At 46.8% G+C, this 24,628-nt stretch overlaps 1 protein-coding gene across 1 annotated transcript in view; it reads right to left on the reverse strand.

Annotated features, from left to right (window-relative positions):
- The window catches only part of LOC311499312 (pleckstrin homology domain-containing family G member 1), a 32,927-nt gene extending 13,878 nt beyond the window's left edge, over window positions 1-19,049 (reverse strand). Inside the window, exons 1-4 of the mRNA XM_084560256.1 lie at window positions 18,635-19,049; window positions 8,055-8,623; window positions 4,061-4,161; window positions 2,565-2,634 (exon numbers count right to left, since the gene is read on the reverse strand). Of these exons, the coding sequence (XP_084416382.1) occupies window positions 2,565-2,634; window positions 4,061-4,161; window positions 8,055-8,623; window positions 18,635-18,644 (750 nt within the window). The 5' untranslated portion in view covers window positions 18,645-19,049. The remainder of the gene's footprint in view (window positions 1-2,564; window positions 2,635-4,060; window positions 4,162-8,054; window positions 8,624-18,634) is intronic.
- Between the last annotated feature and the right edge of the window lie 5,579 nt (window positions 19,050-24,628).

Below are 24,628 nucleotides of genomic sequence, written 5' to 3' on the forward strand. Positions count from 1 at the left end.
GTCAAATCACGGCCACAATAGCCGAGCAATTCAACTACACTCACTTGCCAGTTCATTAGGCACGCTAGTGAAAACAAACGCATCCTAATACAACAGTCTCACACTAAATCTCAGCTTCGTGAAGGTTATTGTATTCATCATCCGTTTAAAATAACCGAGAGAGCTGTTGATTCAGCTGTGTTTTCACTTTGAAGGATGCGCTGTTGACTCTTATTGTGTTGTACCCACACATGTTTCTATTATTACAACACTCCCAGCTTTAATCAGTGGGCTAGGCTAAATGACAGAAAGACTTTCATGTTTGATTCAATCCGGTTTAACGGCACCACTAACGGCTAACATAGACTCGGTACACAAAACAAGTCAGAGCCATCTCTATGTCCTCAGGAGGCTAAGGTTGTTTAATAGCAGCCCGGAAGCTGCTGGACATGTTCTACCATGATCTATCATTACCAGTGCCCTCTTCTGCGCTGCGGTGTGCTGGGGATGCAGCACTGAGACGAAGGGAACCTCGTGGCCGGACAAACTGATACAGAAGGCCGGGCTCTGTGGTAGTGGTAGAGCAGGAGCCCCAGACATCAGTGGCAGAAGAAAGGGCCTTGAGCAAAATCCAGTCCGTTATGAACAATGTCCTCCACCCTCTGCACGACGCCATAGTCAGTGACAGGCTGCTCAGGCCCTGGACAGGTCGCCAGTCTATGGCAGGGCTAACACAGAGATACAGACAGCCATTCACACTCACATGCACACCTACGGCCAATTTAGAATCACCAACTAACCTAACCAGCATGTCTTTGGACGGTGGGAGGAAGCTGGAGTACCTGGAGAGAACCCACGCAGACACAGGGAGAACATGCAAACTCCACACAGAAAAGCCTAGTGCAGGACTGTCACAGTTTCCACCAGTGTACCTAATGTTTTGGCTACGTTCATGCATGCAGCTTGTTTGCAGCTGATCATCTTAACTTCACAATGATGAATGTTTTAACCACGAGTCAGAAGAATGCCATTAAAAGGGACTTTTGCACGAAGCGTGGCACAGATGTGTGTTACTAGCACTACTAGTGGAAAAAACTCACAATAAAAAAAAAAGTGAATACTCTTAATGGTTTTAATGGACTGCTGCAGCACGAGCACGAGTTTCATAAGAGAGAAGTTATCAGAGCAATCAATCTCCAGTCAGGATGCGATTTGCACAGGCGGAGCCTCGCGTTCAGCTGAATTTAACCTCGGGCCAAACCAGAGTGAATACCACGGGGATGCTTTGCTTGTTTTCATGATCAATACTGCACCAGCTGCAGAAAACCGCTTAGATAAGACACGCCACGGCCTATTAACCGAAAATCAAAATATCAAATAAAACCAAAAACCAATGACTCCCTTTTTCACGCGACTCGTGTTTTTGTACATTAATCAGTTTGGTTACGAGATGTCATCACACTGGTTTGTTTATGGATCTCAGTTAATTATGCAGAGTGCTGCTGTGGGCGGCCGTAAAAACCAGATCATCCCAACAACAACAGCTGCTTTATTTAGGGAGTCTATGACGCTGCGACTTGAGTGTACATGGTCAGACAGTTGCTCTGCGGTATTGGGTGTAATTGCAGTGGGGCAGGGAGGGAATGTAAAGCGTTTCAGAGGAAGTGCCGGAATTCGGCGCATTATCATGGGACACGGACGTGCAATCGCTTTGTGTGTCACGGACGGGCGAAGGGCAGGAGCAGGATAGAGGCTGAAGCAAACAGATACTTTGAGAAGAGTTGCTGAGTCTAGTTTTTGCGCGATGAAGCACTGCTATTATCTCCCTTCCAGTAAAAAAAAAAAAAAAAAAGGTGATTACATATTTGGACGACGCTTAAAATTCCTCTGGAGTTGTTGTTCCTCCCTGCCCTGCTCTGTGTTCCACCAACGAAATAATCAGAGTAAACTTAATACACTCATTGAAAGGTGTTCGTCTCATCTTTAAAAAGAAAAAGACATCAAGATTTCCTGTTTCTCGTTTTCTAATCCATGCATGTGTTTGTGCGCTTTCGCATAAGTCCAAACCAGCTGTATGGACAGGTTTCAACAAGCAGAGGAGGAGAGGGCATATAAGCAAAGATGAAGACAGAGGAGGAGGAGGAGGAGGAGGAGGAGGAGGAGAAGAAGAACCGACACGACAATGCACAAATTGCAAATTTAAACTCCAACTGAGCTAGGAACAAAATTATTTTTACTTCCAGAAGAATAATCTTTGCTTTTTTTTTGAGAAGTATTGACTATTTGCACCTACAATATTTGTGCATCGACATTTATTTGGATAAAACCATCTGAAAATTTAGAACCGAACACTTTAGTTTGGTTTTATTTTGCATTAAAAGGTCAAACCACCTGTTAGCATTTAGCATTCTCTCATGTAATGTCTTATTTAACGTCCTAATATGAAAACTGAGCAACTAAAGCTGTTAGATGAATGGAGTGGAATAAAAAGTTGAATATTTCATTCAGAAATGTAACATAAAACTAATTTATTTAGTTAATTTCCACTGCTACTGAAGGGAAACAAAGGGCGAGACCGTCTTTACCTTTGATACGAAGCACTCTGCGATGGCCACGGGATCTGCGTTGCACTTTTCTAGATCGTGAAGAAGGTCCCTGGAACAAACACAGATATCGGCGATCAGTGAGAATAATATAATATATAATTTACTCCCCCATGATTCATTGTTCCACACAAGTGCAGTGAGTTTTATTAGGAGTACGAGTCGCCCTGGGGAAGGAGAAATTTAGGTCTTAGGGCACTTGAAGCTGAACAAATAAGAAACTTCCATGAATTCAAGCAGCCGGCTCCCGTGTGTGCATCTGTGCGCGCGTGTTAAGTGCGCGCCATTGGAAAAAAAGAGTTATTGTTTCGCGGCTAAAGCATGAGGTCATTGTGACCGCTACGCACCGCTTTTATGCTTCCTTTTTACTGGCCAGCTTGTCTGTGTGCGGCAGCTGAGAAATGAATAGGTGGGAGAGAATGTTTGTGTCTCCAGACCACCATGGCTGATGCTGAACCGGCCATCGAGTCTGGATGCAGAGATCTCTCTCTCTCTCACACACACACACACACACACACACACACAAGCACATAGTTTGGAGCGGCGCTGGTGGAGGCAAACATGCAGACAGTGACTGATTACACACACACACACACCTGACCGCCGCAACAACGCCCTTCCCTGAAATCAACAGGTGGCTCAGACTAGTTTCAGCGTCGGCTGTTTGCGGAGCCTGGGAGGGAGCCGAGAGTCTGTCTGTGTATTTATGTGAAACAGACCAAGTCCAAGTTGATTCTCGCGTTAATCCCCGCCCCGATGTACCCTAACAGATACTCAGCGGGGTAAGATCGTCATTTGTGTGGCAAAAGACAACAGCCCTTCAACTGAGACTTGGCAGGAATTTAAACGAAGAGGCCTCATACAGTAGTCGGGTTGTTAAGTTACACCAAGGACTGTGTGCTTTCTCATTGCATCACTGCACCAATAATCCGCGAATGAACCATCAGGAAATCTTTGTTTTGTCAAGATAGGCCGAGTCTGTATTGTGCAAGTGAAACAGGGCGAAAACACAGGAAGTGACTAGATGTTGGGGGAGAAACCCTTTGGCAACGCGAAACTGGGCAGGTACCAGGTTGGACTAATCCCAACTTTGGGGATGTGAAATCAGTGGCTGACATACACCGATCAGGCGTAACATTATGACCACATCCTAATATTGTGTAGGTCTCCCTTGTGTCTCCAAAACAGTCGTGACTCATCAGAGAATGGACATGGGCCTTCTGAGGGTGTCCTGTGGTGTCTGGGCCTTTGAGGGGAGGGGCCTCTGTGGATCATCCCACAGATACTGGATCAGTTTGGTATCTAGTGAATTTGGAGGCCAGGTCAACACCTTGCTATGGTGTCTGGGTGCCTGGTCTGGTCTAGGTGGGTGCTACATGTCTACGTAACATCCACATGAACGCCAGGTCCAAAGGTTTCCCAGCAGAACATTGTATTGAACATTGTAGAAGTAAATAACATCATCTACTCATCTGTACCTGTTAAAGTGGTAGATGTCCTGAATGTTGCCGAATAGCGAGCCTTTGTCCTCAGAGCTCAAGGCCAGTCGGGACTGGTTACTGATGCACTCCAGGTAGTCCTGCAAAGAGAAGGAGTGAGATTTTAGAAGGAACCGTCAACAGGCACCAACCCCTGGCACACTTTGGTCAGAACGTTTCCTTTAAGAGTTGCGGCGAAAAACTAGACGTGTTAATCAAATCAGAACTTTTTACGTCTAGACAAAAACCAAAGACCACATTGGAAACCAACCCGGTGAGCATCAACATGGAAGAGTAATTACCCAGAAAGAAAAACCAAATAACGCGGAGCCCTTCCCATTTATTCAACTAAAGAGCAGATCCCTGCTTTGTTGTTTTGTGTAAACAGCTCGATCAGGGGGATAACGCAAGTCGTTGGGTTCGCCGTAAACGGGCGTTGTTGCTTGGAAAGACGGGTCTAACTTGTAGAAAAACATGTAAAATGTCTAGTCAGGAAGATTTAGCTGTTATCACCGGCTCCAATCGTGGCCGTTAGCGATGAGTGATGCTCATACGCCTGAGATTAAACGCCAGACTCAGATCTCTGTGTGCCCTGAAGACAGAAAGTACAAGGTAGAGAGAGAGAGAGAGAAAGACAGATGGACCAGTAGCTGGGAGAAGCAGTGACAGATTAATGTATATATAACATGTTTTTTTCGGCCTATAAAAGATGCAATCAGGAAACTGATCGGTAATGAACCTTTGCTGACTGATGGAAAACATTCAGGGTTAAGGGAGAGTCACGGCTTCTCCTCCTTGTCTGTCAAAGTCACCAAAGAGTTCATCTCTGATATCATCTGTTCCCGCGGGCTACTATAAAGTTGCCAACTCAAAACACAGTTCCACGTTAGGAAAAACAGCGAACGCACACAAATGATCGCGGCCATGCGTGTTAAAATCATGAGTGCATACGGGACAGAAACCGACCGCAGACTGAAACCGGGCAGTTATGACGTTACAACACAGAGAAAAGTACCAGGCTGCCCTCGTGCACAAACACACCCACTTATCATTTCAGCACACAACACTTTTTTTGAGAAACCGAAGAGAAGGAGGAGGAGGAGGAGGAGGAGGAGGATGTTTACTCCCTTTGCTCTGTCTGCTTAATTTCCAGTCTGCTGCTTCGGTTTCTGGTTCTGCTTTTTGTATTTACGCATTATTACTCATGTTTAAAAGCTGAAATGGGAACAGCGCACTATGTTTGGTCAGGCAAAGGGATGGAAACAAAAAAAATTATCCCAGTTAAGATCGGGATCAGAGTTCGCTGAATTGGAAGTAAAGAGTTTAAACGGCTGAGGTGTGAGGCAACATCTTGGTTTGTGGACTTGAAAGAATGGACGTGATGCTATCGGGCCGGTTGGCCGGCTATGTCAGAGGTCACGTCAGGAGGTCGTGTTTAGATTTTGTCGACTATCTGCGGTAATATGTAAGGCGACGCTTTATTAGCCGCGGGGTCAAAGACCTGACCTGGCTCGACCCGTTCACTCAACGCGCTCATCCAATTCCTCGCTGAGCTCAACAACGGGCAGACGCACACACCTGAAGGTTCACTCCCTGCCGAGCGTCAGACGTGACATGTACAAACTTGATACCGTCTTGCGTTAACCATTAACCTCCTCAAGCACGCTCACTCCAAACACAGCCCTCAAGCAGTGGGAAGCGTTTCCTCCAGACAACGCTGACCGCAAACAGGCAAATCTGGAGGACTTCTGCAGCCCGAGTGATGTTTTCAGATCGTTTCCAAATTCCTGGCCGTGCGTTCCAAGTTTCTGCGAGTGGAAAAACTGAAAGGCAAGATCAGAGCTTTGGATGTTTGTTTTCTGGATGAGGGACAGGGGGTTCATTACGCACACACTGATCGAGCAGAGTGGGGGTGGTCGCGCAGAAACAATAAACACTAAAGTTCACGCGGGGGGGGGATCTACGGTGGCTCGGTGTCCTGCGCGTTAAAGAAAATGCACGCAACATCTTCACCGGTCTGCAGGATGTGGAACAAAGCCCTGCACGGTGAGAAAACACCACCGCGCTGCTGCTGACAGATGAAACACAGGTGAGCCCAGGGGAGTCTGGGTAAATATTTGTGCTGAGGCTGTCACGCCCTCTTCCCTTTGCAGGAAGCAGCACGGGCGGAGGGATTGTTGAAACAGTGGATGCAGGACAGTGCCGATAATAGATGGGTCGAAAAAGCCCGTGCTGTCCACCAGCTGTACTTTTAGCTGCACTCCGCACAAACGGTCACGCTAAAAGCCCTATTCACGCAGACACAATCGGCGCAATCCATCCTTGATGCACTCACTGGAACCGCCATTAAAAGGGCGAAGAAAGGCTAAATGCATGTGTCGTTCCCAAAGTGCTAGTGAAGAATTAGCTGTCTTGCCATGCGAGCGCGGTCGCCCAGGGCTGGGTGGTCTGATCCGCTAATAGCGATAGGTGGTCCGCAGAGCAGAAGCAGCGCAGGGTTATTAAGTGCAGCTCCTAGGCTCTGTTCATTGTTTTCTTAACCCACTTTGGACTCTGTTATCTCAGAGCTAAATCCCTTCTCCCCCTACTTTGCGCTCCCCGCGCCATTTCTCCACCTCTGCGTCCCGATGGAGGGAGGCGAGGAAGGAGGACATGGCGGGACATCGATCAGGGGGTGACAAGCCAAAACCGCGCAACAAAAACCTTCTCCCGTTCATCTCGTCTCTGTTCTGCTGCCTCAAGACTCACAAATAGCCGAGACTAAATACACACGTTGGCCCGTGAACTGACAGCCCAGAGTGTGGGAGGAAAAACTGTAAAGACGGAGGATGCGGGGAAAGGCGGGCGAAGCTCCAGCGCGTTTGCAAATATAGCGATTCCCAGCTTTTTGCGACTTCACACCGCCGCCGTTTTTAAATGCAACTGCGGGGCGCAACCGTGCAACAGAAAGCGAATGTGTCCGCACAATGAATTTTAAGTTTCCCAAAGAATTAGAAAGAGGGTTGAATAGAGGAAAAAGAAGGGGGGGAGGGAGAGAGAGAAAGGAGAGCAACCTTTGATACAAACCACTACACCCAATCCTTAACAAAGCCACCGAATCACTGGCTGGAGGCAGTGTGTATCCTCGCGGTTCAAAGCCGGCCACACAAAAAGACTGAATTTGCCTGAGTGTGTGTGTGTGTGCGCATGCAGTATGTGTGTGTGCCTGTAAATGCGACACAAAGGCACTGGTGTCGTGTAACTCGGCCGAAACCCCACCCGCGAGCGCAGGTGACCTTATTGTATTAAAGTTTCCCAGCAGGCAACGAGCAGCGTGCGTCACGTGTGTGAGAAAAACCACACAAGACCTAAAGGAAGTGTGTTATCTGGTGATTTAAAGCCCTGGATTCCTCCTGAAAGGGCCGAGGTCAGATAAGACATCTGAAAGGTTTGAAACTATGTGGTCCTATTTCAGTTTACGCCTCAATCTGCTGAACCGAAGTTTCCAACCTGGGGGGTCGGGAGATTATTAATAGATTTAGATTAATTCAGCGGGGTCGTCTCGTCTCATCTAAGGTCATCTCAGGACATAACTTAGGGTTTATTTAGGATTTATCTTGTGACCCTTCAGGGGCCCAGACCCCTATTTAGGGAACCACTATGCTAAACTGTCTAGCTGCAAGTAACATAATAGAAACTTTCTCTACCTCGAGTCTGTAATACCAATCAAATCACGCCATATTTCAGACTCTGATGATAATACTTTTGTCATCAACATTATTGATCTTCACACAGTTTAATTTTACACACATGTCCTGGCTGAAACCTGAGAAGCCACATTTGGATATTGCTCCAGTGTGAATTTCTTCAAGGCCTCTCTCCGCATTTGATGTTCTGCCAAACGTGCCTGAGGTCCTGCCCATATGTCGGATCCTTCTGCTCCTAATTTCCTACACATGTTGCGTTCAGTCGCTGAGCTGTTTTATTGTGGATTATTTTTTTTTTCGTTCCTTACCTCTACAATGCTGCGCAAGTCCTGCACGTAAGTTCTTTCCGTGTCCAGTATCTCCTGCACCACCCGGTCCACGTACGTCCTGGGCCCCTGCACCTGACCCGTCCGCTCTCCTCCCTCGGGGCTCAGCTCGGGCTCTGAGTGTTCCGTCGCTGTCTGCCCGCCGCCGCCCTGTCTCCCTTGCCCCCTCCCCGTGTCCGTCCCCGCTTCGCTTCTGTCGTCTTCCTCCCCCAGCTGCCTGGCGGGGACGAGCTCCAACCGGATCGCCCCGGAGTCCCGGTCTGAGGCCGCGGGGTTACAGTGAGGGGCGGCGACGAGGGTGGAGCGGCTGCCCAGCGAGCAGTGGCTGTCCCGGGAGGAGGCCGAGGAAGAGGTGGAGCTGTAGCTGATGGGCCTTTCGGCGCTGTCCGGCGAGGAGTCCATGCTGAGAGCGGAGCAGTAGCGCGAGGAGGCGTGGCGGAAGGCCGGGTTGCGGAGGCAGCGGGCTGGGATGTCAACGGAGCTCAGGGCCGAGCCGGAGTCCGGGACTTCAGGAAGAGGAGGCAGCGCATCAGGCAGGTAGCTATAATCATCTAGAAAGACAAAACAAAGGAAGAGATTCTCATTAATCCATTTAATTTCACAGTGGTGTTCAAATTCCAGCTGTATTTCTTCAAGTTTAACTTCCAGTTGATTAACAGTAGCATTAAAACACATACACACAGCGGTTTCCTCATTAATTATAGAGAAACCTCTGGCTTGGAAAGCTGCAGAGGGCTCCACGGAGTCTAGTAAAAAATAATGTTCATAGCTCAAGTTTTGATGCAGTTCATTGACAGTGGGTTGGCCATGGCCGTGCAGAAATTACCATGTAGCACTGGGTTGACTTAGTGTTTAGTTTGGAAGCACTGACATGACATGGAAAGCTACTACTTGTTGGCAAGCGACCCCCTTACAAAGTTGTACAATCCGGGTACATCTCACATAAACCGCTGTATAATGTCTCGCTGTGTATAACGGCTTAAAACTGGATTTAACTAATCCGGAACAACACACCCACACTGGCGTAGCTCCATATGTTATTGTCACTGGACTGTAACCAAACAAAAACCTGCTGAATTTTTAAATACACCGTTTTGATGCGTGTCAACACCATTGTGGCGCTAGTTTCCAAAGAAGAGATTGCACGCACGATATACGTCTGTCGCGGTGACGTTGCTGCCTCCGTGTTTCTCTTACATAATCGACCTTCGTAAGAATCTTCTTTGGGCTTCTTTCCCGCTTCTATCTTTGCAATAAAATCTGGCACAGCACGTAAAATGCACTGGTCTGTTTTACTGGTTTATGAGCACAGCCCAAAATAACACACTTGCCTATGAGACGTTTCGTAATCCCTGCAACGCATTGACGTCGTTTATTAAATGGGCAAGACTGAAAGTAAAAGAGCAGAGGTAACTTCCTTGAAGATGAATGCGAAAGAAAAAGGATCCAAAATTTAAAATAGACAGAAAGTAGCCAGAGCGGAATTACATATATTACGTGTATTAAGTTTTATAACACTCTCTCAAAAGGTAATGCTAGAAATAAGGATTTTTTTTAACTGGGGGAAAACGTCACCCAGAGCTGTTAAAATTCAAATTAAATTCACACATCTGTCAGGCACTGACTCTGCGGTTCCCCATTTCAAACCGAGTGCTAAAAAGACTCCCTGTGTGTAGCTTCTGACACTTACAATGCCACTTTCAGATCTGTACAGTCTCTATCTGTTTAGCATCCCAATTCCCGACATTCCCGCTGACCACAGTCTGACTGACCACCCCGTCATACGAGGACCACTAGCCTGCTGAGAAGATTTGTGCTCGGTCCCACCCAAAGAAAGGAAATCATGTGAGAAAACTTCCACAACAAAAACAAGGAACAAAAAAAAACATTTGAATTCCAAGTTATTTGCGTGAATGATGAATGTGTTTGTGGACGTTTCGGCAACAATACAAAGGGACTGATGACAAGATTAACAGTGTTATGTCGAGAGCGCTCCACTCCACTCCACTCCACTCCACTCAATTATGAATGAAGGCCCTATTTCCAAGGAAGACTGTCCCATTTGTGTCGGTGTGCACCTACAAGGCTCTATCTGGCGTCCAGCCCATGCCGAACTGGCTCTCACCCTTGTATATGTGGAGAGATCCGTTAAGATACGATTACCAGCTCCCTAAGCCGCGCAGTCAAGCCAGCTGAAGTAAAACCACACATGCAGCGTATCAGATAGAATCCTTCCAAGTTTCCCTCAACATTTTCCAAGCTCCCGCCTCACAGAGGGGCTTTCATTGCAAACAGCAGAGGGTGAATAGACCCAGTGACGGTGCACGGGACGGACAACACGAGAGAGCCTCATTCCGGGCACGACGGGAGCTCGACACCAGTCTTTATCATCAAAGCTAGGTGCACCGGTGAACCGGCAGCTGCCATGTTGTGGCAACACCGATATCCAGTGGCCTATAGGACGGTGTGCCTCTCGCTGCCAGCAGCAGCAGCTAAACCCGTCTCACTTCAAAGCATCAAGAGATCACAGGCTCGGGTTCAAAAACATGAAACGCGACACTGAGAACAAGCTCAAAGAATCCAGGTACACATCCACTCTCTCGCCTTTCAAACAGGCACCTTGGAGGTCTTTTTGCTACGGTGAGAACGCTAGTTAGACTGGCCTGTGATGAGAAGATTAGAGGTGAGGCTCTGGCAGCCATTACTGCATCGATGCCAGGTCAAGAAACTGAGACTGTGCCTTCGTCTTTTACGTCCTTTATGGTCTGAGGTTTCGACCAAGGTTTGCGTAAGTATACAGCTGCAATTAGTAAACAATTAGCATTAGTATTAGGCTAATTGCTAGCCTAGCTTAGTTCAAAGCCTACAAAATACACATATCATCACTTCCAAAGCTCACTTATGAGAAATACATGAAAAGGAAAGCAATATCCAGTAAACAGAGTGCTAGGGTTAGGGTTGCCTGCCTTCCAGTGCGACCGTGTTTACCATGTTCATGAGAAGAGTCAACATGAACGGCCACCTCTTGCGGTCTTCCCAACCTCCTAAGTGGAACGTTTTCTGAAAGGTCTGCGTTCACGGTGAAGGTGGACATTAAGTTAATGCGTTGTAATTTAGTCAGTCATGGGTTCGGCTTGAAGGCATCAGAGCCCGATCCCCTAACGTCCAATATTTTCTCTCTTTTCAGCTTTCCAGCTCACCTTTGGTCTCAAATAGCTCCCCGAAAATATCTGGGTCTTTCACTTTCTGTCTTTCACCTGCCCTTCATTAACTTATCTGTCTGCTGTTTGGTGCCGCTATTCTTCCAGCGTACAGTCGGTTTATCTGAGCTTTTTTAGATGAAAACAGCTGCGTCTTAGTCTGGAAATAAGTTTGCGAGAGAGAGGCAAGTATGCAGGTCGACCGAGACAATTGGCATATGGAGCCAAGAAGGAGGCATAAAAGCTCTGTCAGGTTGAGAAAGACGCAGATTTTTGCAAATAATCCCGTGCACATTTTCCATTATGTAATGTACACTATTTATTTAGAGCTTCCCGAATGTCCCAAAATCTGTCACGCCTCACTGAACCATGTTTTTTCAGAGGAATATAAAGTGAGGCCTATTCCTTGTTACCACGCTCCCTCATAAGAAAACTCAAGCGTTTAGAAATCCATTTCTCAGAAAGAGCAACAATGAAGGGAGAGTCCGATCGTCAGAGCTTTCTCTTCTTTTAATTTTGCTCCACTGCCATGCCAAGAAAAGCAGGAAGGAACTGGAGCGTCCAAAAAGCAAAATGGCACGAAACTGTATTTTGCTTTGGACAAGTTTGGAACTGATTCACCGTGCGTGTTTGTGTGTGTGTGTGTGTGTGTGTGTGTGTGTGTCCATCCAAATGTTTGCAAATCCAGACCTGACCCACATTTTTTTTTTTTTTTTCCACAATTAAAGATCAGAAAGCAGAAAGAACTACCGGGCAAAAACAACACACACACACAAACCGACCGCCTTGGCATGTTGATAAACCGGGCACTGTACACAATGCACAAAGGGTTGTATCAAATCATGACATTAATAGTTAACCGATCGTTGTCGTTGCCCTTTGACAAGTGTGTGAAACATCGCCTCTTATCACAGCAGGTAATGCGTGTATATCTAAAAAAGCATTACGCTTACTACTCCAAAGATAAATCCAACCACGCTAACAGCTTTATGGCCGTCCCACCAGCTATTGCAGCTACGTTGAGGCCAGGCAGGGTGCATGCACGTGCAAACTGCACAAACACACACACAAACATACAAGGAGAGCAAATACAGAGAAGCCATGCTTGCAGCGAAACCCAAACATCACAGAGAGATTGCCCCATCTTGTGTTTGCCTAGCCCCTCCTTCCCACCTTCCAGCTTCATGTTTGGGGCACACCCTGTCCGTTTCCTGGGTGAACTAGCTCTTTTCTCTCTCACACACACACACCAGCACCCCTTCCTCAACACACAGACACACACACAAAGAGAGAGAGAGAGAGAGAGAGAGAGAGAGAGAGAGAGAGAGAGAGAGAGAGAGAGAGAGAGAGAGAGAGAGAGAGAGAGCAAAGATGGGGAGGCTTACCTCCTGTCCAGATTATGTTCAACTTGATCCTTGTAAATGATCTTTAATTATGGTCCTAAGCATGCAGGTTGGGACTGTTTCTCCTCCTGTGTGTGTGTGTGTGTGTGTGTGTTTGTGCATGTGTGTGTGTGTGTCCATTTGAGGATTAGGATAGTGTGCAAGGGCTGTGGTTCTCTGCCAGAGAAAGAGAGATAGAGCAAGAGCGAGAGAGGCAGTGAATAGTGAATCAGTGAGCGTCTGAGCAACCTGGCTTCAATCTCTGGCTTTCATTTAACTTGAAAAAGACAAAAAGAGTTGGGGCGCTTCAGGGAAGTTTAATATCGTGAACGTCAGGGCCCGTCTGGAAGGCACACAGCGTCCACCACGAACAGAAAGTGGAAAACACATGCAAAACACTGAGTCACATGGGACAGAGTTCCACCTATTCCTCAGAAGAACGCAGCGGTTAAGTGAAAGCAACACATCCGCGTCATTTGGAGATCAACAACAGTCAGGAATGTATTTGGTTTGTTTTTGATTATTAAAGAAGGGTGAAAACGGGTTACAAAATCTATATGTGGGTAGAAACTGAAATTAAAAATACTGTCCAGCAGCATTCTTCTAAATGGAGGGAGGGTTGGGGCCCACACACAGGAAGATCCCTGCGATGTGGCCACAAGACACCATGGAACGGTGATGAAATTCAGAGAGTTTTAGCGATGACTGGCAAAATAAAATATGGTGACCTGAAGAGGGATGAATGGGACCAGGCTGAACTAATGTCAATGCAATTGCAGTGAAGCAACTGAAGCAATGACCAATGGGAACCACTGATACAGTTGATTAACTTTGTGACGCCTGCCACAGGGTAACACTGTCCACAACTTTGGTTCCTACCACCAAATTCACCACACTGATAACAGAGTTGGACCATCGGGTGAAATGGGACGGAGCAGAGAAACTGTTATACAGGTGCTAACTCCATCCATACACTTGCAGTATGTTTATGTACTCAAAAACATTTGGGTAGGAAACATTCAAGGGTTACTTAGGCAACCAGATCCTGGACCGCCCACTAGCGACCAACTGTCAGCTACAAAACGATGGACAAATCATGCTCTGGTGCTTGTGGCTGTGTATAACATTAATCTTCTGTAGGAGGTGAATTGTCCCTAGTTACCATGGAAGCGTAGGAGTGTGAACACCCAGTAAATGGATGCCACCTTCCTAATATTGTGTAGGTCTCCCTTGTGCCTCCAAAACAGTTGTGACTCATCAGAGAATGGACATGGACCTTCTGAGGGTGTCCTGCCCTCCTTAGTGGGGGTCTTTGGGTCCTGTGGGTTGAGGGGAGAGGCCTCTGTGGATCATCCCACAGATACTTGATCAGTTTGGGATCTAGTGAATTTGGAGGCCTGGTCAGGACGAATGCCAGGTCCAAAAGTTTCTCAGCAGAACATTGTATCGTCACAAGATTGTGGTTGTTGCGGTTGTTGTGGTTGTTGCGGTGTAGAATGAAAACATAAATGAGTTACAGACGTTTCAACAAGTAGCAGTAAGTCCCTTTTCCTCATAAAGAAAATTATTTTACCGGACTGCTACCGTACCACGCACAAAACACGTGACAACCTAGATTTTGCTCCACTGACGTCAGTCCAACAAGCCTCACTACCAGTCGTCAAGTTTAATAGCTCATGCTACACTTAACTGGTCCACTTCAGTCACATGCTTTATGGTCACCTGAAGTGCCCTTTGTTCAGGAGTGGTCAGCAAACAGCTGTGAGCACCCTTTCCTCTTTTACGGCCCTGGCGGTCCTCACGAGTAGCTCAAACACAACAAAAAACACTCTGCGAGGGCTTTGTAGTGGGGCACGTGTGCATGCCATGTACGCATTTACAAGAAGAACAGAATATTTTAGGTCACGACCAGATGTCGGATAGAGCAGAGCTGCAAAAACAATTCCTGGTGTTTATTTTAAGTTGAGTGGTGTCCCTAATCACTGGGTTTGAACAGGAGTAATAAACCGACAAGAGTGTAGCGTGGTGGTTCCAGAGAGGAAGCCAGCGCGCGACTTCCAGAGAGTATCCCCGGGACTTATGTCATTCTGAAAAGGCTGTCTTTTTGGAAAATACAGACTTGGTTTAGCTGACTCTCTGAGCTTATATTAGATTCTGCTGAATTTTGAAGGCGTAGCTGTTGTGGATGAGAAGGAACGCTTTAGGGGAAGTATGAAGAGGAGTAACCAGTACAGATTTTAAGTACCGATTCTTGCTGTTGACTAAATGAAAACTTGACATTGCGTATCTTTGAGGTAGAATCAAAGAGTGTTAAGTTAGCTTAGCAATCACACTGTGGAGTATTGTAGTTTGCCATGCGCAAAACTAACACCCAAAGGTTGCAAAACCTGCAAGTGGTCACCACATTACCAATCACAAAAGAAACAGTCTCCATGTCTATCAAAATCTTTCCTGCTTCCACTTTCTTGCTCACTCCTTTTTCCATTAATGTCACTCCTGCCACTGTCTTTATTCCGGCCATTCTCTTCATCCCTTCCTGTCATTCTTATTTTCTTCCCATTACACGCTCAAAACTCATAATACGAGTTGCGCCGTGTGCATGCGCAGCTCCGCGGGACATTCCTACGGGCTCAGACTATGCCTCTCCAAGCATATACTTTACTATGTAAAAATACACATTGACCAGCCCGTAGGCAAGCATGCGGCTGCAGACCACCGGGGCTCATATTTGCATTCGGAGCGCATGTGTTCGTATCACTTGTTATTCACATTCAAGGCTCCGAGTGAATGCAGCCCTGCCCCGGCGCATTTAAGAGGGATATCACAACTGTCCTCCTCCTGTGTCATCGGTATCGTCGGTGGCGTTCTCACTATTTTGAGTTGCTTTAATTGTTTCGTGACGGCAAATATTTGGGTGGTATTTCAGCGAATTAAAACATAATGGAAGATCTGCGAATCTGAGGGAACTGGAACAAGCCGTAAAAGGAGTGGTATGAGGAAATTATTTGTTGGCAAGACATAAAAACGGAAGCAGTATCCCAAAGAAAAGAGAACAACTACGCCTTTAGGGGCTAAATAACTAAGATTGCGCAGCCATCACTGAATTCAACACACATTTAAAGCAACTATATACTCGTTTACACATTCAATTTAATGTTTTAAACATTCACGGCTGCTCGATATAATCAGCCTTCAACTGCTGCCCACTGACGAACTTGTCTGAGACGGAAACTGATACCATCTTTTGCAAAACACTGAATAGTTTAGAGGGTAACGAGTTGAAACAAAAAAACAAGAATCGTGAAAAAGGACAGAGACGGGTCTTTACCAAATATTTCATACAGCTCAAAAGTGATCAAATCAAATTTTGTCTGTGTGTGTTCTTGTTTGAAACGGGATACCAGATGGCAACCGGGTTCAATTCCACGCAGCCCTCGTTGCCAGCTACGCAATCCCCCCGTCACCCAAAGAGACAGAAGATGTAACTGAATCCAGAGAGTGATTTCTTTGATGAGAGTGACGAAAAGTAGAACACATTGTTTTCTTTTTGTTTTTTTTTTACGGAAAGCCTCCTGTGACTTGCAACCAATTCTTCATTGTCTTCGCTAAGGGACATGTGTGACTGCGAAAGACTGAGGAATGAGGAGGAGAAATCCCAGAGGAATGAAAGTAGGAAGAAGAGATGAGAAGAGAGGCCAAGGGTCGAACACCACCCACTCCCTTGCTTTTTCTCTCTTCCATTTCCCACTCGCTCCGTCTCATTTTGAATTCTGCCTTTTGTAACACTTTAACCCTCCAGATTTCTCAAGCCAGTCTACCAGATTCTCTCAGCACCTACGCTTGCCCTCAACCTTTTTTTTTGTCTCCTGCGGCGTTTAAAGTCCTGACCGTCTTCCGTCGCGTCCACTCGCGGTCAGTCCCCGTTTCCGATAGAGACGTAGCCTTGATCCCAACTGACGCTAAGGACCTTAAAGTGTCACTCTGGATTTCACGCCGCAGCCAAACAAACGTGGAGGAGAAGAGAGGGGGCAGAGGTGGGGCAGGCGGAGAGAAGCTAAGGATGAGACTGGAAACGCGGGGCGGGGCTTTCCGAAAGTACAACTTACCGCTGGACCTTCAAACAGCTGCGGCGGCCGGGAGGGATATTGTACAATACAGATGTTTCGGAGGACGGATGAAGAAAAGCGAGGAGAGGTTAGAGAGAAAAAGCGCATTCCTTCTTTAATATCTTGGCGCGCAAGCGTAATCCCGCACGTCATGACTGGGAAAGACTAAACTTAAAGTGTGACTTCACCGATTCCCGAGCAAAACGGGGTGAAAGCAAACACAAACAGCTGGCGGGCTAATTGCAAATGGCTTTCATCGTGTGAAAAACGCTGTAAAATAAAACCGTTTAATTGATTCAACAACTGCCACCGCATGCGGCGGCTCTGTTCACACATATCAAGCGCGCAGATCGACGCCCCTCATCTCCCAAGCTTACGCGAGTCGCAGCCGCGTCTCTGGGACAGCTCTCTTCGCCGGGCATTGACACCGCGCGGACATTAGTGAGGAATGCGCTGCATAGTTCGAGCCGACAGCCCCGGCGTGTAGCTGTGGGAAGCGCAACCGCCCGCAAACCGTCCCTATTTTCGGGAGCGCACGCGGTCTCGCTCCCACCCTTGGGACACCCGTGCGACCCCAGCTGCACACACCCTTGGCCTCCCTCTGAGTGCGACATACTGGCCTCATTCTCTGACCTGAATGGACTTCAGACCAGCGGGAAAAAAAATAAATAACACCTCACCACTGAACTCCATCCCAGCCGCTCTTCCTGTAAAAGTTCCTACGAGCTACACGCACGCACGAACGAAAGTGAAGATTAAAAAAAAAAATAAAAACAGATATTGATTTTGTTTAGATGGCCCCAAAGGGATCTGCCCATCACCCCTTCACCCATCCTGCTTCTATGTGGCTGCGGCTTCTTGCACGCGATGGGGGGCAGATGTCCTCCCTGGGGACTGGACGAGAAGGGTGAGAGGAGGAGGAGGAGGACGACGACGGAGGGGTCCATTGTCTCCCGCACCTCTAAACCAAAGAGTTTGCACTAAACAGTAATTACCTCCCCCTCCCTCCCTCCCTCCTTCTCGTCTCTATCCCCATTTGTAGCCACCCCCCAACTGCTGCCCTCAAGGCTCTAATTTGGGTCACAGGCTGCAGAATGGCATCTCAACCCTCAGTCAAACCTACACCCAGCAAAGCAAGAGGATACTGACACATGTGGGCTTTAAGAGGTATGAGGAGATAGAAAACAGTTTCTTTACTTTTATATTACTCAAAATGGGCCGCAGACGTAAGAAAAACACAGTCAGGAGGATGCGATGAAGTCCCATCCTACAGATTTCTACAAGTTTTCTGCAGCACACGCATTCGTCGCCCCAGATTACACATGCAACCACCAGCAAAGCAAAGTTTAGAACAGAACGGGACTGTGAAAACAGCTGCCGAGGAGCTGCGTGCACCATCATCTCAGCATCACCAGCAATTTAACCGCGAGAAAGCAAACAAGTCCCATTCAACGCCGAGGAGGGAGGGGAGGGGAGGGGGTCGGAGAAAACAAGCAGAAGAGACGGACGCTGCGAAGACGCCTCACGCAGCGCTGTCAGCTGAGGAGTAAATAGCACGCAAGATAAACAACCGAACGATCAGAGGGAAAAAAGCACATCTCGGTTTAAATGTCGCCGTCTGACCATTTGAAAAACAACTTTTTTTTTTAGGATGGGGTTTCTTTCACCAAACTTGAAACCCAAAAGCCGGATATTATCCTACAACGGATATTTTCCTTTGAAGAGATGTGAAGACATGCACCGACTTTGACAGCAAATCCACATCACAGAATCAAAATCACCTCTGGGAAGAAAAACTTACTGTCTGTAATTTGGAAGTGCTGGGAAACATCTCTGTATATACTTAAGAGGGGGAAAAAACTTAAAGTGCTTACCGGTAGGCATTGTGGCTTGGCTCCCCTTCAACACAAATGTAAGTCAAATGAGAGTTATGAAGAGTTTTCCAGAGAGGGTAACATATCCAGAGTATTCCAAGCAATATTCCCGGCAAAGCTTGAAAAAGAATAAATAAAAAATTTCCCTTCAGAGTTCCCAGATTCTCCCAGTCATTGTGATTGCTTTCTCCCGGGAGCTAACGTGCAGTCGGCTCCTCCGAGACGCACACACACACACTCTCTCTCTGAGGCTGTGTTTTCTCCTCAACACACTCCTCTGGCTGATGTTCTTTCTTTCTTTTCTTTTCTTTCTCTCACTTCACTTTGCTGAGGATCTCCTCAGTCTGGCTGCCTCACTCCCTCCCTCTCTCTCTCTCTCTCTCCTGTGGCAACTATAAGCGTTCATGTGTGTGTTTGTGTGTGTGTGTCAGAGTGAATGGCCTCTGCTCTCTCCTGCTCCCTCCCTGCTGGGTATTCCCCTCCCCCTGACTCCTCCTCCTCCCTCTCTCTCTCCCCGCAGCAAATTACAAGGAGCTCCACATTAAGTGCCTCCTCTCCTCTTTCCTCTCCTTCTTTTATCTTTCCCCTGCTTCACTTCGCCCTCTCCTTCCACATTTTCTTCCACCCCTCAAATCAAACTTTTAAGCGTGGTCCGGGATTTTTTTTGTTTTCTGCGCTTGCCCCATCTCCTGCGCGCTCAGCGGGGCGGCCGGACTGCTGCTGTTAGCGCACGGCTCCAGAGATCACACACATGCGAACGCTTTTACAAGGAGGAGAGGAGGGGGTCGGCGGCTGATCAATAGGCCCGCGAGCCGGCTCGGACAAAAGCTCCCGGTCCGCTGCGAGACACCGCACTGCTCATTGTGTCCCAGATTAGAGAAAGGCCGAACAGAACGCGCACACAACGCGTCAGGCGTGGAAGAATGGGGGAAAATGGTGCATATGTTGTGTGAATTACACTTAAAGGCAGAAGTTTACACCTGTTTGTACTGGGGATACCTGAAAATGAAGCAAAACTGATGGCGATACGATGCAGGAAACTTTCTTAAGTGCAGTTTATGCATCTGCAGCACATAGATGCCGTAACCTACGTACATAGCCTACACTGGTGTGAGTCATTTATACTTGTGTGCTCATCAGTCTGGCTCACTCGGTAAAAACGCCACCCAAGCCCTAGTCCGTGCTCTTTGCTAGTCGGCGCTGTCCTTTTTGCTCGTCGGGTTCATTTTTGTTTCCACTTCCTGCTTCACTTTCAACAATGGCGACTGAAACATTCGTCGGAATTTCGCCGAAGACGAGTCGTACAAATGTTTGCATCTCCAAACCTCCCCTGCAGGGATGCGCCGAAAAATTAGCTGCGGTTGTTGCTTGCACGTGTTGTTTCGGCGATAAAAGTCCGAAAATTTTTGTCCGAAAACCAAAAATGCACTTTCGGGCTGAAAATTGCTGCGGTTGTTCATCACGACATCCTGTTTCGGCCGTGTTGTTTCAGCGATAATTTTTCGGCCGAAAATGGCCCGAAAGTGCATTTTTGGTTATCGGACAAAATTTTTGTTGACTTTTATTGCCAAAACAACACGTGCAAGCAACAACCACAGCAAATTTTCATCCGAAAATGGCCCGAAAGTGCATTTTCGGTTATTCCCTACTCCTCAGTTGAACTTTCCTCGATGTGTTCCATCTTTATTGATCCAAGACAATCAGTTCAAAAATTGCAGCAGCCAGAAATACTAAAGCATTTCTGCGGAGGTGCACGTCAGCTACATATCAAATTGGCGCAGAAGCCTAAACCGCACGTTACTTTGGAGGACAGATCTTAAACTTGGTCTTTTATGCATTTAAACCATGCCACTCCAGTGTCTTGTTGCATCAGTTTAAAGAGACAGTCCGTCATTTTTTGAATTTAATCTCTAAAGTTTTAGTCACAGTCAGAGGTTCCAGCACGTCTTCTGAAGATATGGGAGCTAATTTGTCTTCGATTAAAATCGTTAACACTACGCTTGAGCCAAAATCTGGAGGTGTGGGACGTTTAGGAGCTGGGGAGGGTCCAATTAAAGACGATACGGTAATTATAGGATTGTTTTTGAAGCATTTTGTATTTATTTTTTCTGCAGCTTGACTCATGCAGGAGATTAAAGTCAAAGTCTGCTCCTGCTGCTTTGAATTTTTAATCTCTCGCAGTATGAAAAGGCTGGAATATCCCTTTTAATGTTGCTTTAGCTCAAGAAGCCAAGCAGGGGGCTCTGCGTGAATAAAAGAAAGCCTTAGATATAAATAAAGCGATGATCAGAGGGGTTAAAAGGCTGAAACGGGAGTTAAGCCGAGATTCACGTGAACTTCTGCGATTTGGATTCATCAAATCCCTTTTTTATTTCGCTGATGTCGTTTGTTTACACGGCCTCTTTCTTGTCGGGTCCGTGCTTAATTTCCAACACTTCCCGGCGGACATTTATCTTTTACGCTCAGTCTGTGCAAGAGTAAAAGAAACACATATTGTTTTTTTCTTACATGCAGCCAAGAGAAACACCGTCCCAGCTTTATGCTATCAAAAACTCATCTTGAGCGTTTAGATTTAACACGCAGCCCTAACCCATTTGTCTCCACCCGCACCTCTGCAAGACAATTGTTCTCCTCGTTTTATCGTCTTTGTTAAGAACTCCAGTGAGAGCAAGAGTAAACCTAGATTACCCAGGTATATAGCTTCACAAAGAAGTTATAATTCAGCTCGGGTCATGTTTCCCATCAGGCTGACACACGTGAGACAATGGAGCCTCAGTCTCGTGCACTAAAAGCAAATGTGTTGACTATTTGTCGTCCCTCTTTAAAGACAAGGTCTGGTCCCAGCAGCATGGGGTCCTACAAACACCACCACCCCCCTCTTCTTCTTCCTACTCCTCACCAATACAATAATACAGACCCCCTGCACTACCCTTTCTCTCTCTCGCTCTCACACACACACATATAGAGACAAGACCCCGAGAAGCACGACCCCTCTCCCTAATGGCCTGCGGATCCGCTGACCCACGAAGCCCCTAAACCTCCACTCTGAATCTGTTCACCTGCCACTCCCCTCTCTCTCGGCCACCTTCAACCCCTCACACACACACAGATGCAAGGACCGTCCATAATGAGCGCCTCCAGCTTGGCAAACACGCACGGGGAGCGTCTAAACTCCTTAGTTCAGCCGAGCACGACCCGTTGATGACAGAAACCTGCAGTCTTATCTGATGCCCCCCCCCCCCCCCCTTCCCTGCCCGCTCCCTGCAGGATATCGACTGGAAAAATACCGGGGGTTACAATTGCTGTATCGGCTGCAATGCATGTAGACAATGCTTGAAGCTAGTGATCCAAATGGAGATGATGCTATTGACAATTGCGAAGAAAAAATTAGACAAAAATTAGCATTGCATCCAGAAAACTCTGCGTTCTTGTTCCAAAACTACCAAGAAATGCATTCCCATATATTTTAAGCAAACTTTTAAAGGATTCATTGACAACATTTAGACATATCTTTCTAAATCAACTCATTGTTTATTTTCAGTCAGTACTTTTTGCATTCCCACAGGTTCACACCGCGCATTAAGATCCAATCTGGGCGATCCGATCGTGTAAATAACAGGTGTGAACGCACCCGGGACAGACTGAGATTTACGCATTTGAGAGATCCGACCTCTGACCTCATTTGGAGGCGGTCTGGGCCTTCATGACCGTAGATTACGGTGCGTATAGAAACTTCCAGGGTTGGCGTTATAATCTGAGTTACATCTGAGTAAACATCAGCCATTACGATACCCGCTGTGCCCTGGAAGATGTCGGGGTTTATTTGCACACAGAGCGCAAAACTGAGATCGGATCTGGAAACGCATTTTGGAGATGCATGTTTATTGTAAATACCCCCCCCCCCCCCACCACCACCTTCCCACTCAGCGATTTCCCAGCAGGCCTTCCTCCTTTTCAAGAGCATCAACAAGCTATTAGGAAGCAGTAAATAGTCGAGGCCCTACACGGAGATAAACACTCTCCAGAACTGCCCTCATCCACATCCAGAATTGATGGTTTGAGAGTTTGCGAGGTTGTTGCCAAGATGGGGATCGGGGACACGGGGCTGTATTGGTCACTATGACTACGTACGGAGGGGCATTCATCTCCATGGCATGTGGAAAGACAGTGAGGGAGAGAGAAAGAGGGAAGGAGAAGAATGAGGAAAACGCTTATTGTCAATAAACCACTCCACTCCTCATAACACTCAGGCAGTGCAAACAATGACGGAGGGCACGGAGTTCATACGGAGCGTTATTTTCAACTTCTACTGGCGCACACACACAAGGACACACAGTCGTTTGCTTTCCAAAAGCATTGTTAGACTCCGAACTTTAAAGACCACAGCCTCTTGAGAGAGTTTAAGTGTTTGAGTGTAATCAGACATTAAAAAAAAATAAAAACTGTCCCCAAACACTTAAGAAGCTAGTCCTGGAAGGAGAAGGGAAGAGGGCGGAGGGAGAGGTGGAGAACTCATTTGACGGTTGTTATTGCAGCAGGCGTGTGTGTGCGTGTGTGTGCGTTTGCATGTGTGAAATCAGGCCCGATCCGCAGCTCAGACAGCCCGACAGCTTCTTCATTTTCTCAGCTGTCCGACGCTCTGAAGTGAAGACCGCGTGTTACTGTGGTAACGTGGAAGAGTAAACCGAGAATATACGGAGAGAGAGAGAGAGAGAGAAATAGATTCAGAGAGGGAGGGAGAGTGTGACTAACGACAGGAGTTTGTGGGTGGAGGGGTCATTCATATACAGTTTCCCCCTCCCTCTGTGACCCCGTCTGCCTTTGTCATAGCGGAGATGGATCATCGGCAGACACACACACACACACTCTCTTTTCTTCCTCGCTTCAGATTCTTTAAGTGCCATCAACACTTAAAGCTTTTGTTCTTGCCGCCTGAGCTCTTCATTAAAAGCTTAACAGACTCTTGGGTTCATTTTCCTCTCTAAGAGGTAAGGTTGAATGGTTGACACTGTCTGACTGTGTCATATATATACAGTATGTAACACAAAATGTTCTCCAACTTAAATGTTATTTCCAGTAATAATAAAAGTTTTAACACGGAGGAGCCTCTCAATGCAGTGGCAGCTTTATAGGATGGACTTTTATTAGCCTAATATTTGTTTCAGGCAAAACGACAGGTGGCGACACATCTGTATCTGTATGACTTTGTTTTAATGGGACTAAGAAGCTGCTTTTTTTCTGACCTAATTAGCTATGGGATGTTCCACAAAGTGTTTCCTGTTTGTTTTTTTTGCATTCGACAACTTCCAGAAAGGGTGGCAGCACAGTGGCGAGGTGGTTAGCACTGATGCCTCACAGCGAGAAGGTCCCGGGTTTGAATCCATGGACCGACTGGGCCTTTATGTGTGGAGTTTGCATGTTCTCCCTGCGTCTGCGTGGGTTCTCTCCGGGTACTCCGGCTTCCTCCCACTGTCCAAAGACATGCTCATTAGGTTCATTGGTGATTCTAAATTGGCTGTAGATGTGAATGGTTGTCTGTCTCTCTGTGTTAGCCCTGCAATGGACTGCCGATCTGTCCAGGGTGTACCCTGTCTCTCGCCTGATGACAGCCTGGATAGGCTCCACAGGAATAAGTGGTAACAGGAGATGAATGAATGAAAGAATGAATGAATATGGTGTCGTTGTGTTATTTTCACTTCAATTTATGGTTTAAATGACTGATTCTATTCACATTTTATGCTGGAAACCAACTATTTTCAGTTCAACAGAGTAGTTTGACAATTTTGGGATATTCATTTTATTCATACGGCCATGTTTGTTCTGTTTTTTTAATGTTTGTTTCTTTAAAAGTGCGTTGTTTTCCAGTTTTGGATTGCTCCTTGGGACAAATACAGTTTTCTGAATCTGAATAAAGTTTTCTGAATTTGAATACACACCGAGCACCGTATTAGGAAGCATTAAAAAACTTTTACAATGTAGTGCAGTCCAGTACAC

This window comes from Chelon labrosus, assembly GCF_963514085.1.
Source record: "Chelon labrosus genome assembly, chromosome: 14".
Lineage (NCBI taxonomy): Eukaryota > Metazoa > Chordata > Actinopteri > Mugiliformes > Mugilidae > Chelon > Chelon labrosus.